The following is a 10,764-nucleotide window of genomic DNA, read 5'->3' on the forward strand; positions in this document are numbered from 1 at the left end:
TGACGTGGGGCTCGATCTCACAACCTGAGATTAGGACCTGAGCCGAAACCAAGAGTCGGATGCTCCACCGACTGTGCCACCCAGGTGCCCCCAAATAAAATTCTTATCTTCTGTCTTAATAAACAGTTTTGACGATCGTAATTTATTAAAGTAACTACAAAAGCAATTATGTGTGCTTTCAAAAGGGAATATGATCCGAGATTTTCTGTGAATCCACCAGGCTCCTTTGGAAGGTTTCGGCTTAAGCCCGCTCACGGCCCTCCCTCCTCCTGAGGGTGCCTGGGCAGCGAGAGAACGCCACCAGCTCCCGCCAGCTCTCCAGTACCTGGCGAGGCCTCTAGCTTTTTTGCAGCTTGTGGGAAACCTAGCTGTTGTCTGTTCAAAATTTAATTGGAACAGTGTTGAATCATTAGCACATCCACATAAAAGGAGCCGTGGGGAAGGTCGCGAAGCCTTGTCGCTTATCTGTCGCGGTGAACAAACCGTGCTCCCTGGCGGGCCACCTCACCGTGTCTTGGTTACAGGTGCTGTTCGATGACATTGCTCAGTCTCTGATCCAGCTCTCCAGCCAGGATCTTCAGTTTCAGCTGGTTGCGGCCTTTCTGCAGTTCCTGGGCGTGCCTTCTGGCCTCAGCCCCCCAGCCTCCTGCCTCTACCTGGCCATGGATGAGGACAGCATCTTCGATAATGGGCTTCATGATGAAAAGCCACTGACTTTTCTCAACCTGTCCCTTTCCGGCGTCAGCTGTGTTGGCCGCTCAGACCCACTGGGCTGCCGCCGCTGGACCCGCGGGCACAATCGAGAGGGCGAGGAGTTCATCCGCAACATCTTTCACCTTGTGATGCCTCTGTTTTCAGGCCAGGAGAGGTCTCAGCTGTGCTTCTCCTGGCTACAGTACGAGATGGCAAAGGTAACTCCGGCTTCCCCCGCCCCGCGTGGGGGCTTCAGAAACGATCGCGGGGCTCTTGGTGTTCCTCAAGCGCCGGGCTTTGGCACCTCCTTGTTCAGGGACCCCCAAGGCCCCAGGATGTGGCCGCCCCACAGAGGGGCTGGGAGGGCAGGAGGAAAGCGGGGGTGCGCAGCTCGTCAGTGACTGGAGCTGTTGTGTTTGCTCCTCTGCGAGGTGTCTGGGATTATACGAGCAGTTAGCGTGAAGAACCAAGTTTAAGCAGGCATTAGGGGGTTTCGGGGTTTATTAAAAGATAAACTAAGCTACTTACCCTGCTCTTCGCATCTATCTGCGAGAAATTCCTCTAGGATGGACTCTTTTGCCTTCTCCTGGCCACCAGTTAGTATTGACTCTAACGCCCAGAGCTCTGCGCCTGAACTATGCAGATTGCGCACACCAGGACGTATTATGAGAAAAGTGTGCGAGGAAATTTGGTGGCCCCCCTCTCGCTGGAGGAGGATACTTGGAGCAGACGAGCCTTGTTTTCCGAGGTTTCCCGTGGAAACCTGGATGCGGTCGTTTGGGGGTGCCAGTGGCCTTGGTTCAATCCTGATGTTGTCCAGTTCGGAGAGCCTAAGTGTTTAGCAGCCATGTGATGAAGAAAGGAAGTGTAGACGCCCGTGTCGCTTTCTGAAGTGCACAGGACAAAGGGATTGCTTGAAAATCACAGCGCACTTGGGAGTCCTTTTCTTTTTTACTTCCAGGTCATTTGGTGTCTGCACACTAAAAACAAGAAGAGGTTAAAGTCGCAAGGAAAGAACTGCAAAAAACTCGCCAAAAACCTCCTTAAGGAGCCAGAAAACCGCAACAATTTTTGCCTCTGGAAGCAGTACGCACATGTGGAGTGGTTGCTCGGCAACACCGAGGACGCCAGGAAGGTGTTCGACGCGGCGCTCAGCCTGGCGGGGAGCGGAGAACCGCGGGGGTGCGAGCTCTGGGAGCTCGGCCGCCTCTACGCGGGGCTGGAGCTGGAGCTGGAGCTGGAGCTCTCGCCGGCCGCGAGAGGGGCCGCCACGGCCCGAGCCGTCCACATACTGACCAGACTGACGGAGAATGGTCCCTACGCACCCTACTCCGGGCCGGTCTTGGCCGTTCACGTTCTGAAGGCCCGGAAGGCTTACGAACACGCGCTGCAGGACTGTTGGGGGCAGAGCTGTGGCTCCGGTCCGGCTCCCGCCGACGCCTCTCACCGCCTCACCGGCCCGCTGCAGTGCTTCATGCTCTTCCAGTACTTGACCGTGGGGATCGATGCCGCGGTGCGGCTCTACGAGCAGGCGTGTGCGAAGCTGCGGGGCTCGGTCTCCCCGGGCGGCTGTGGCCCGGACGAGCCCGGCTGCGCGCAGAGCCCGGGCCGCGGTCTCGAGGCCGTCACGCTGACGCACACGAGCCTGCTCCGCTTCCACGCGAGAGTCAGCGTTTGCCCCGTGGCTCCTCTGCGGCAGGTGCTCTCGGACGCCTTACGGTGGTACCCGGGCAACCAGGTTCTGTGGAGGGCCTACGTACAGATTCAGAGTCGGTCCCACGCGGCCAGTAAGACCAGAAGATTCTTCGATGCCATCACCAGGTCTGCCAAACCCTTGGAGCCGTGGCTATTTGCGATTGAAGCCGAGAAGATGAGGAAGAGGCTGGTGGAAAGCGTTCAGAGGTAAGCACGGATGTCCGTGCGTCCGCAGACCCTGCGCTGTGCCTGCCGTGACCGCGGTGCCTGGCGGAGCAGCCGTGGTAACTGCGTCCCGGGCCAGAGCAGGGGCTCCGGCGTGGGACTGTGGGTTCAGACCCCAGCGCCTCCCCGGCCTGGCCGTGTGGCCTCGGGCGAGTCCCGTCCTCTCGAGACCGCCTCCTGTGCGGGCTGCTCGGCGGGGCCGGGGAGGGAAGTGCTGAGCACAGAGCCCGGAGGGAAGGAATTCCTGGCCCCCGTCCTTACTCCTGGTGATGACGGCATCGCGCGCCCCGTGTCGTCTCTTGATGTGGCGCGTGTGTCCTCCCGGGAGTGCTTCGGCCGTGGCTTCGCTCTGGCCTCGTGTCAGCGGACGCCTCAGAGCCGCCTCTGAAGAGCGTTTCACTTTGTTTTTTATTTCTTCCGCTGGGATTTTACTCTCGCTACATCCCCTAAATTGAAAGGACTTTCCTTCCCGCCAGGTAGCATTTGCGTTCTGCTCAGTAAAGCGGGGGCTTGGCTCTCGAAAGCGGAGACACAGGGAGATTGTGAGTCCTGGGTGGACTCTGGCCTAGAGAACACGGAACCCTGGGCGCTGCCTTCCTCTGGCCTTGGGGGGGCCCCTCGTGTCTGCAGTCTCGCCCCCAGCGCCGCCAGACCCGGGGGACGGCCCCGTCCCTGACGCGCTGGTCCTGCCGGAGCTGACGTTGGCTGTGGCTAGCGCACCTCCCCCGCCGGCGCCCTGGGCGCGAGCACAGGTCTCGGGGTCATGTGAGCCTTGTTTTGCAGGGTGGGTGGCAGAGAGGTCCACGCCACAATTCCTGAGACCGGCTTGACGCATCGGATCAAAGCCCTGTTTGAAAATGCTTTGCGGAGTGACAGCGGCAGCCAGTGCCCCTTACTGTGGAGAATGTATTTGAACTTTCTGGTAAGAAAATGTTTCGAGTGTCTGTTTTCCTGCCGAGCCTCCGCTGCTTCCTCAGAGGGGAGAACGTGCAGGTGTCCAGTAGCCACGTCCCAGGAAAGCTGGCAGGGGCTTAACTTTCCCCCTCACACCTTCTCAGCCTCGACGAATCCTTCTGAGAACCCTGGTGGAGTCATGTCAGGTCTCTCTGGACTCGGGAGGGGGACACAGGTTGCATTGCTCCTCAGCGCTTTGGTCGGGTGATAGGAATAATCCCTGGGCTGTTCGCAGGAGAACTTAATGTGGCTCTCTCGAAGGTGACTTCCTTGAGCCAACAACTTAGAAATGGCCTAAGAGCTTTCATTGGAAAGAGACCTTCATTCTCTGCCCTCTCTGTTCATAAGAATTCCCAGGTTCTGATTCTGTTCCGTCATTGAAGGTAGGATTCACCCTAGAATGTAGTTTTGACAAGAGGCCTCTGCAGAGCAGCTTTGTTTTCACGTAGAAGTACCCGTAGTTAGCGACCGAATACGGGCAGATGCCGTTTGATCGTGGTCACATGCGTGTGGGGCTGAAAGGTGCTGCTTGGGCCTCGCGGAGTCTGTGAGGTGACTTTGCCTTTGGTTAAGGACCTGGTTGAGATGCCTCATTTCCTGGAATACATCTGCCAAGTTGCGTGGTTTTTCAGAAATGTAGTCTCCTGGGCCACTTGAGTGTTTCAGCTGAAGGCTACTAAATCACACCCAAGTGATCTCTAATAAATATTGTACTTTTTAGAGGCCAGGAGTGACCTTCCTTATCTCTCTGATTATTTGCACTGGATAAATTCTCAAGGCAGTCAAAGTATTTGAACTTTGCCAATCAGCACATGACAGACTTGGGTATAAAGAGATGTGGAGAAAGTAAGTTACGGGCTGGGAGAGCTTTGGGCCTTCCCCATCTGAGATTTTGGAATTCGTCTTGGTGTGCCTCCCCTGAGCTCTTAGACTCCCGATGGCAGGGGAGCCGCCGCGTGTCATGACAGCAGCTTCCCGGCACACCCAGGACAAGGAGGCACATCCTTGCGGGCAGAAGTTGGCATCAAGATGAACCAACCCAAGTCTGTGTGGTTTGTTTTTGTGTAAGATTTTATATGTTTGACAAGAGAAAAAGAGAGCACAAGCAGGGGAAGTGGCAGGCAGAGGCAGAGGGAGAAGCAGGCTCCCCGCCGAGCAGGGAGCCTGATGTGGGTGGGACTCGATCCCAGGACCCCAGGATCACGACCCGAACTGAAGGCAGACGCTTAACCTACTGAGCCACCCAGGCGCCCCAAAAGTTTTTTTTTTTTTTTTTAACATTTACTCATCAGACCCAAAAGCTCCGGTTTTATATTTCGACCGTGTGTGAAATGGAAACCTTCAGAAATCCAGATGGTGCGTTCCCAGCGCATTCGTCGCTGCTGCCTGTTAATCGGGGCGGGGGTGCAGCTCAGGCAGACCGCAGTCCGGAGAACCGGCTTCCCGTTTCATCGCCGCTCCTGTGGTGGGACCACTCAGCCGAAGGAGCAGGGGAGGTGCTCCCTCAAATTTCCAGTGCTGATACCGTGTGAGTCTTTGTAAGCAAATGAAGGACCTTGAAATGTGAAAAGGGAGGGCTTGCAGACTTGCCAGTTTAACTTCCCCTGTTGTCGGTAGAGGTGGTTAGGGCAAAGATGGACTTAGGGTATTTTTACAAAGAATCTTCCTGAGCCAAATTTGGTTGGATTGTAGAAAAATTCTCCTTGACTTGGAAGAGAAGATTCAGGCCCTTAAGGAATTTCTGTCTTTCTGGAAAGAGGTAGCATTGAACCAAGGACGAGTTTGAGCATGACTTCTCCTGCAGCTCCTGAGGCATCTGGGTTGGCTCCCGAGGCTTTGATAACCCCATGAAAAAGTCCAGTTAGGGCCAGAATGCAAGGTGAGGAGAGGGCCGAAGGGAGCCAGCTCCGCGGAGGAGAGCTGGTGCTTTGGTTGTGTGTGCGTGTGCCTTCCCGTGTGTGTGTATGTGTGTGCACGTGTGTGCACACATGTGTAGATCTATATGCACGGAAGCCTGTTTATGCGCTTGCTTTTTTTCCTGCAAAAGTGATGGAGGGATTACAGCTGCTTCTTGGCCACGGAGCACGTGGGACAGGGGCGGGATTGGCCAGTGAACGCTGCCCACTAACGCTGGAACTCCGCTTGAAACCTCTGCTGCGAGGGCGCTTTCAAATGCGCCGTTCTCCTTGCATGTGTAAACACGTTCTGCCAAACCTTGTTTTGTTGTTTTGGCTAATATTGCAGTTCTTGTTTTTCTTTTTCTCTCTTTTTTTTTTAAAGATTATTTGAGAGCGAGCACAAGTAGGGGCAGCGGCAGGCAGAGGGAGAGGGAGAAGCAGGGTCCCCACAGAGCAGGGAGCCCAGTGCGGGGCTCGATCCCAGGACCCCGGGATCACGACCTGAGCCGAAGGCAGATGCTCCAGTGACGGAGCCAGCCGGGCACCCAGAATTGCAGTGCTTTTCAAGATTGTGAGAGTTCTTTAGTTTGGTCATCCAGCTACACAATCAGGAAAGAAAGGACGGTGTATGAAACGTTAGCTGGTGAAATAATCTTACAAGCGGAAGGAGCCATGGCCCCTCTGTAGTCCCTGGCTTGTTTTACCCTCCAGCATCATTTCTTCTTCCCCCGTGTTGGCAGCGGGCGGAGGTCAGCCTTCATCGAAAGGCCAGCGCTTAGAAGAGCCGGTGGGAGGGCGAAGAGTCATCTTCCGTTCACTCTGCTGGTCATGGGGACGTAAGCCTCCTCCCCGGAGCACTCCGGGTGTTGTGGAAACAGCTTTTTGTTTGGGTTGGGTATCAGTTGGGTCAAGTTACTTTAAAAAAGTTGTGTTCACTAACAGCTGCTCAGATTTGTCTACAACCAGATGAGAAAAGAGAGTCAAATTTTACCAAAGCCCCTCAGGCGTTTCCCTTTCCGCTGATGCTGCCTCCGCCAGCTGGGGGCGACCCGCGCCAGCTAGGAGGGTACACGGGGGCCGAGGAGGTGATCCCTTGCTTGCGCACTTGCTGTTGTGGAGGGGCAGTGGCCCCCGCACAAGGCCCTCTTGCTCTCCGGGCTCGGGCCTTGGGGGGCGGGCCCAGAGGGCTTGAGCTCCATGAGCCTGTCTTGTGCCCACTCACTTGTGTCCTCCGGTCGCCGGGGTCCTCTTGGCTGGGTCCCTCCTGGGGTGTGTGTGTGAGGCTCCCTCCCTGACTAGAGTGGCCTCTGCGTGAGACCCTGGCACCCCTTCACTCTGCAGACCAGTCGGCCATACGGGGAAGGTGGCCCCCACGCTCTGCTCCTTCCCCGGCTGCGTCCCCTTTGGTTCTGTGCTCACCCCATCCTGACACTGCGGGGTCGCATAGCATGTGGGAGTCGCCTGTCGCTCTTGCTTCAGCTTGGACTTAGGAATGGTACCAGAAGGCACGGGTTGTCAGGACGAGGAAACTTAGAGGGTGAGGACGGACGCAGAGAGCCAGGGCAGCTCGTCTTCCCAGGGGAGGCTCTGCTCTCGGGAGAGGCCGAGGGTGGGTACTAGGTTGGGTCTCAGAATATGAGATCCTGCACGGGGACAACCAAGGGTCAGCACAGCGCTGTTGCCTGGCATGGAGCCCTCCCATACCTGGTAGCCTAGGCGTTCTCCAGTGGCTGATGAAGGGAATCGCAGAGAGCAGTGTTCACTGGAGTCTAGCCAACCGATGTACCTGAATTTGCTGGATTCCAGGGTTATCAGTGAGCCTCACAAATACAGGGCTTGAGAATGGACAGTACAATTTTTCCTTCTTTCAAGAACAAGGAAACTGTGTCCTAAGTTTGTGAGAGGATATTGGAGTATTCTGGTGTGTGAAGGAAGGACAGCTCTCACCGTTCCTTGCGTATGAATTCAGAGAGGTCCAGCCTCGGAAGGGCTGGAGGGGAGGGAAGACAGGAGTCCCCCGGGCTCTGCAGCTGGCTCTGGGGGTGGCGAAGGCCCGCCATCTCAGGTGCTGGCTGTAGCCCAAAGTTAGTCCCTGTTTCTGTGAGAGTTAACCTGAAGGAACTGCAAAGGAAGGGAGGCCATCTTTAGTGGACAGAGCTCCTAAGCCACAGGCTGGAGTCTCTAGATGCATCCCCCAGGTTCTGGGGGTCAGTCTCGTGCCAGATGCCACGTGCTGGCCATCCGGTGGGAAGAGCCAGCAGCCACTAGAAAGCTCTCCCTGTGGGAATGGGAGCGTGGAGGAGGTGGGTGGGGAGAAAGCCCAGAAAGACTTGAGCTCCATGAGCCTGGCTTGTGCCCATTCACAGCTGCAGGTTTCTGCTGGCCTGGGGAGCGGCCCTGCTGAGCTGTGGTGCCTTCGAGGAGCCGCTGAGTAACAGATCCCTTCCTGGGACCGGGACACACCCGGATCCGGGGGTGGTGGGGAGGACACATGTGCCCTTTCCATGCCCACTGGAAACTGGAGCAGTGTGTCTAGGGGTTGGGATTAAGGATATTATACTTGGAGAGAGAATATGCTGTATATCTGCGCGCTCTCAGGCTGAAATTCCTGACCAGAGGTCTATTTTTATTAACAAGGAGCTGATTCAGTGATGCCGGTTACCTCATTACTCTAAGATCTTAGAAAACGGCAAGCGTTAAAGCAGACATTTTGTGTGTGTAAAGTCATCAGCCTGGTCGCGCGCACACGGCCTCGTTCTGGGCGCTGTTCTGATGCAAGGCACGATGGCCCCCGTGAAGAAGGTGGACCAGTCCGAAGTCGGAGGGCCCGGTCCCCTCCGGGTCCATCGGTGCAGGGGAAAAGCCACGCAGCCTTGGCCCCGAGCACCCCTGCCTAGCGGCTGAGCCCCCGCGTGGATCAGGACAGGGTGGACAGGCCGGATCCTGTGGCCTCAGACTCTGCTTCAATTAATCCTCTTTGTAATTCTCCCCCGCCTCTGCCTCAGGTCTCCTTGGGAAACAAAGAAAGGAGCAAAGGCGTGTTCTACAAAGCACTTCAGAATTGTCCTTGGGCAAAGGTAAGTCCCAGAGACCATGAGATCTGCACAAGCCCAAGGCCCTTCCTGCCTGGGTGCCCACCCCTCCGTGTCACTGGCGACTGGGCACATCCCAGACCGTTTCATAGGGAACCTGTCCCTTAGGGAGCCTCGGCTGATGGGTGTGTGTCCGCTCCCTGCGCTGGGGCTGGTGTTTCATGGGGGCCTTGCAGCAGGCAGGGGGTTTCCATCATCCGCCAGAGTTCAGCCCAGGTGCTCACACCGGGGCGGGGGCCCCAAGTCTGCCTTGGCGTCTGCCTTGGCGAGCCCAGTCAGGCCGTGTTCAGAAATGGGGACTGTCCTGTCCACCAAGCCTTGCCCCACTTTAGAAAGAGAAGGCCTCGCTCGGGTCCACTTACTTCCACCCCCACTTTGGAGTTGGGTGTCCTTCCGGAAGCAGGTGCCAGGGTGCTGCCGAGTCCGGACGGCGCTGGGGAGGGCAGGCTGGCGAGCGCAGAACTCCTTGCCCTAGGCGCTGTACCTGGATGCCGTGGGGCACTTCCCTGAGGAGATGCAGGAGGTCCTGGACCTGATGACGGAGAAGGAGCTCCGGGTGCGCCTGCCCATGGAGGAGTTGGAGCTTCTGCTCGAGGACTAGAGACCAGGAGGTGTTCAACAGGCCCTGCCTTCCAGGCCTCGCCACCTGCCCCGCCGGGGCCAGGCTGCAAAGGACGGGGCACGCGTAAGTGCGTGTGCTCCAGCGGCTCTGTTTTCCAAGTCTAGCTTTAGTTCTTAGTAATTTGTACCTGGGTCATCAGTTTCTTAGCTCTTGCGCATTTTTTGGATGTGCAAATGACACAGAAGCTATTGCTTACATATTATATATGTGAATATGTAAGAATTATGCCCCGTGACAACGGAACCTCTCGTGGTTGGCATGTGCGGTGTGTTCTCTTCCTCTGCGCCCCCAGCCCCGCCATGGCGAGTCTGCCCTGTTGGTTGGCCTTCTTGGCCCTGCCAAGGTTTCTGGATCTTGCAGTCATGATAGGAAAGGTCTGGTGATTCAACACTAGGACCTCTTCCCCAGGCTGGTTAGCAGGAGAGCGGATTTTGCTCTTCTCTTCAGGCCGCAGCACTGGAGTCCCTGAAAACTTGGGTGTTCCGGCCTGTGTCAAGTGTAGGAAGCGTCTCGTGGTCCCTAAGCTCTTCTTGACACCTCCCAGCTGTGGACCAGCAGCATCGCCTGGGCGTGCTGCAGCCTTGTACTTAGGACCCCTGGAGACTTAGGAGCACCCAGGTGTGGGAAGGACCCCTGCTGCAGGGGGCACGTGGGCAGCCATCCGAGCAGAGCAGAATGGATTGGTGGCTTCCTACCAGACCCTGCCCGCCCGTGAGCCCGGCCGCGCGACGCCCTCACGGTGCAGCAGCGCTGCTCGGGACAGAGGCCCGCACTGGCCGCCTTCTTGATGTCTGAGGGTTATGAGTGGAATGAAATGTGAATATCCACATTCAGACCACTTTCTTCTGAAGAGGACATGCATGCAGTTATTAACCATTAATATTTAACTAGGACGAAATTGCTTTCTCTTCTCTGAGGCCGGCTCTCAAACAAAACCGCAACGCCTCTGCCAACGTTGTCGTTCTTTGGCACCTCATCCAGAAAAGCCAGTGTCGTGGAACAGAATTTTGGTGCGAAACAGCTGGAAAAGGAGGCTGGCGAGTCAGAGCCCCCGAGGAAGGTGGCCGGCCAGCCAGCCAAGTGGACGCTTGCCGTGTCTGCCCGGCTCACTCCCTGGCTCGCACACGGACCTGCTCAGAAAGGAGAGGAGTGCTGGAAACAGATGGGGGGAAGGGAAGCTCTGACGTGGTTTTGAACACCCTGGAGATGGATGAGGTTTCTGAACCTGAGAACGAGGGATGCCAGGGCAGGGGGAGGGACGTCAGCCAGGGCCTGTGGAGAGTCCTACTAGGAACCCCACTACTCCTTTCCTGCCCCAGAGTGCTAAGAACCCACAGGCTCCAGACCTTCCAAAATGAAAAGCTGTTTCCTTCTGAAGCCAGAGCCATACTCTTCAACGGCAGAGCCCACTGGCTTTAGGGGTCCTGCTTTCCCACTAGCTGCTGTCCAGCTCTGCCACCGGCTCTGGGCGTGTGAGGCAGGGCAAGAGGTGTTGGAAGTCCGCACTCCCTGTCACCTCCCAGAAGCCTCCCTATGCCCAGGTCCACCTGCTTGTTGCTGCTGAGCGCCAGGCGTGGAGGCTCCA

General features: G+C 56.8%; 1 protein-coding gene across 2 annotated transcripts in view; it reads left to right on the forward strand.

The window, feature by feature from the left end:
• Positions 1-10,636, forward strand: part of NRDE2 (NRDE-2, necessary for RNA interference, domain containing) — a 48,708-nt gene extending 38,072 nt beyond the window's left edge. Inside the window, exons 10-15 of one of the 2 annotated variants that reach the window (XR_003515620.2) lie at positions 525-911; positions 1,655-2,595; positions 3,397-3,535; positions 8,471-8,542; positions 9,033-9,246; positions 10,071-10,636. Coding sequence is in view for 1 of the 2 variants with exons in the window: in XM_027569382.2 (XP_027425183.1) it covers positions 525-911; positions 1,655-2,595; positions 3,397-3,535; positions 8,471-8,542; positions 9,033-9,158 (1,665 nt within the window). In the remaining variant the exon portion in view is untranslated. Of the gene's footprint in view, positions 1-524; positions 912-1,654; positions 2,596-3,396; positions 3,536-8,470; positions 8,543-9,032 lie in introns of both variants that reach the window. The other variant, XM_027569382.2, reaches the window with a different exon arrangement.
• Positions 10,637-10,764: the final 128 nt, after the last annotated feature.

Source organism: Zalophus californianus, chromosome 6 (genome assembly GCF_009762305.2).
Source record: "Zalophus californianus isolate mZalCal1 chromosome 6, mZalCal1.pri.v2, whole genome shotgun sequence".
NCBI classification, from domain to species: Eukaryota; Metazoa; Chordata; class Mammalia; order Carnivora; family Otariidae; genus Zalophus; species Zalophus californianus.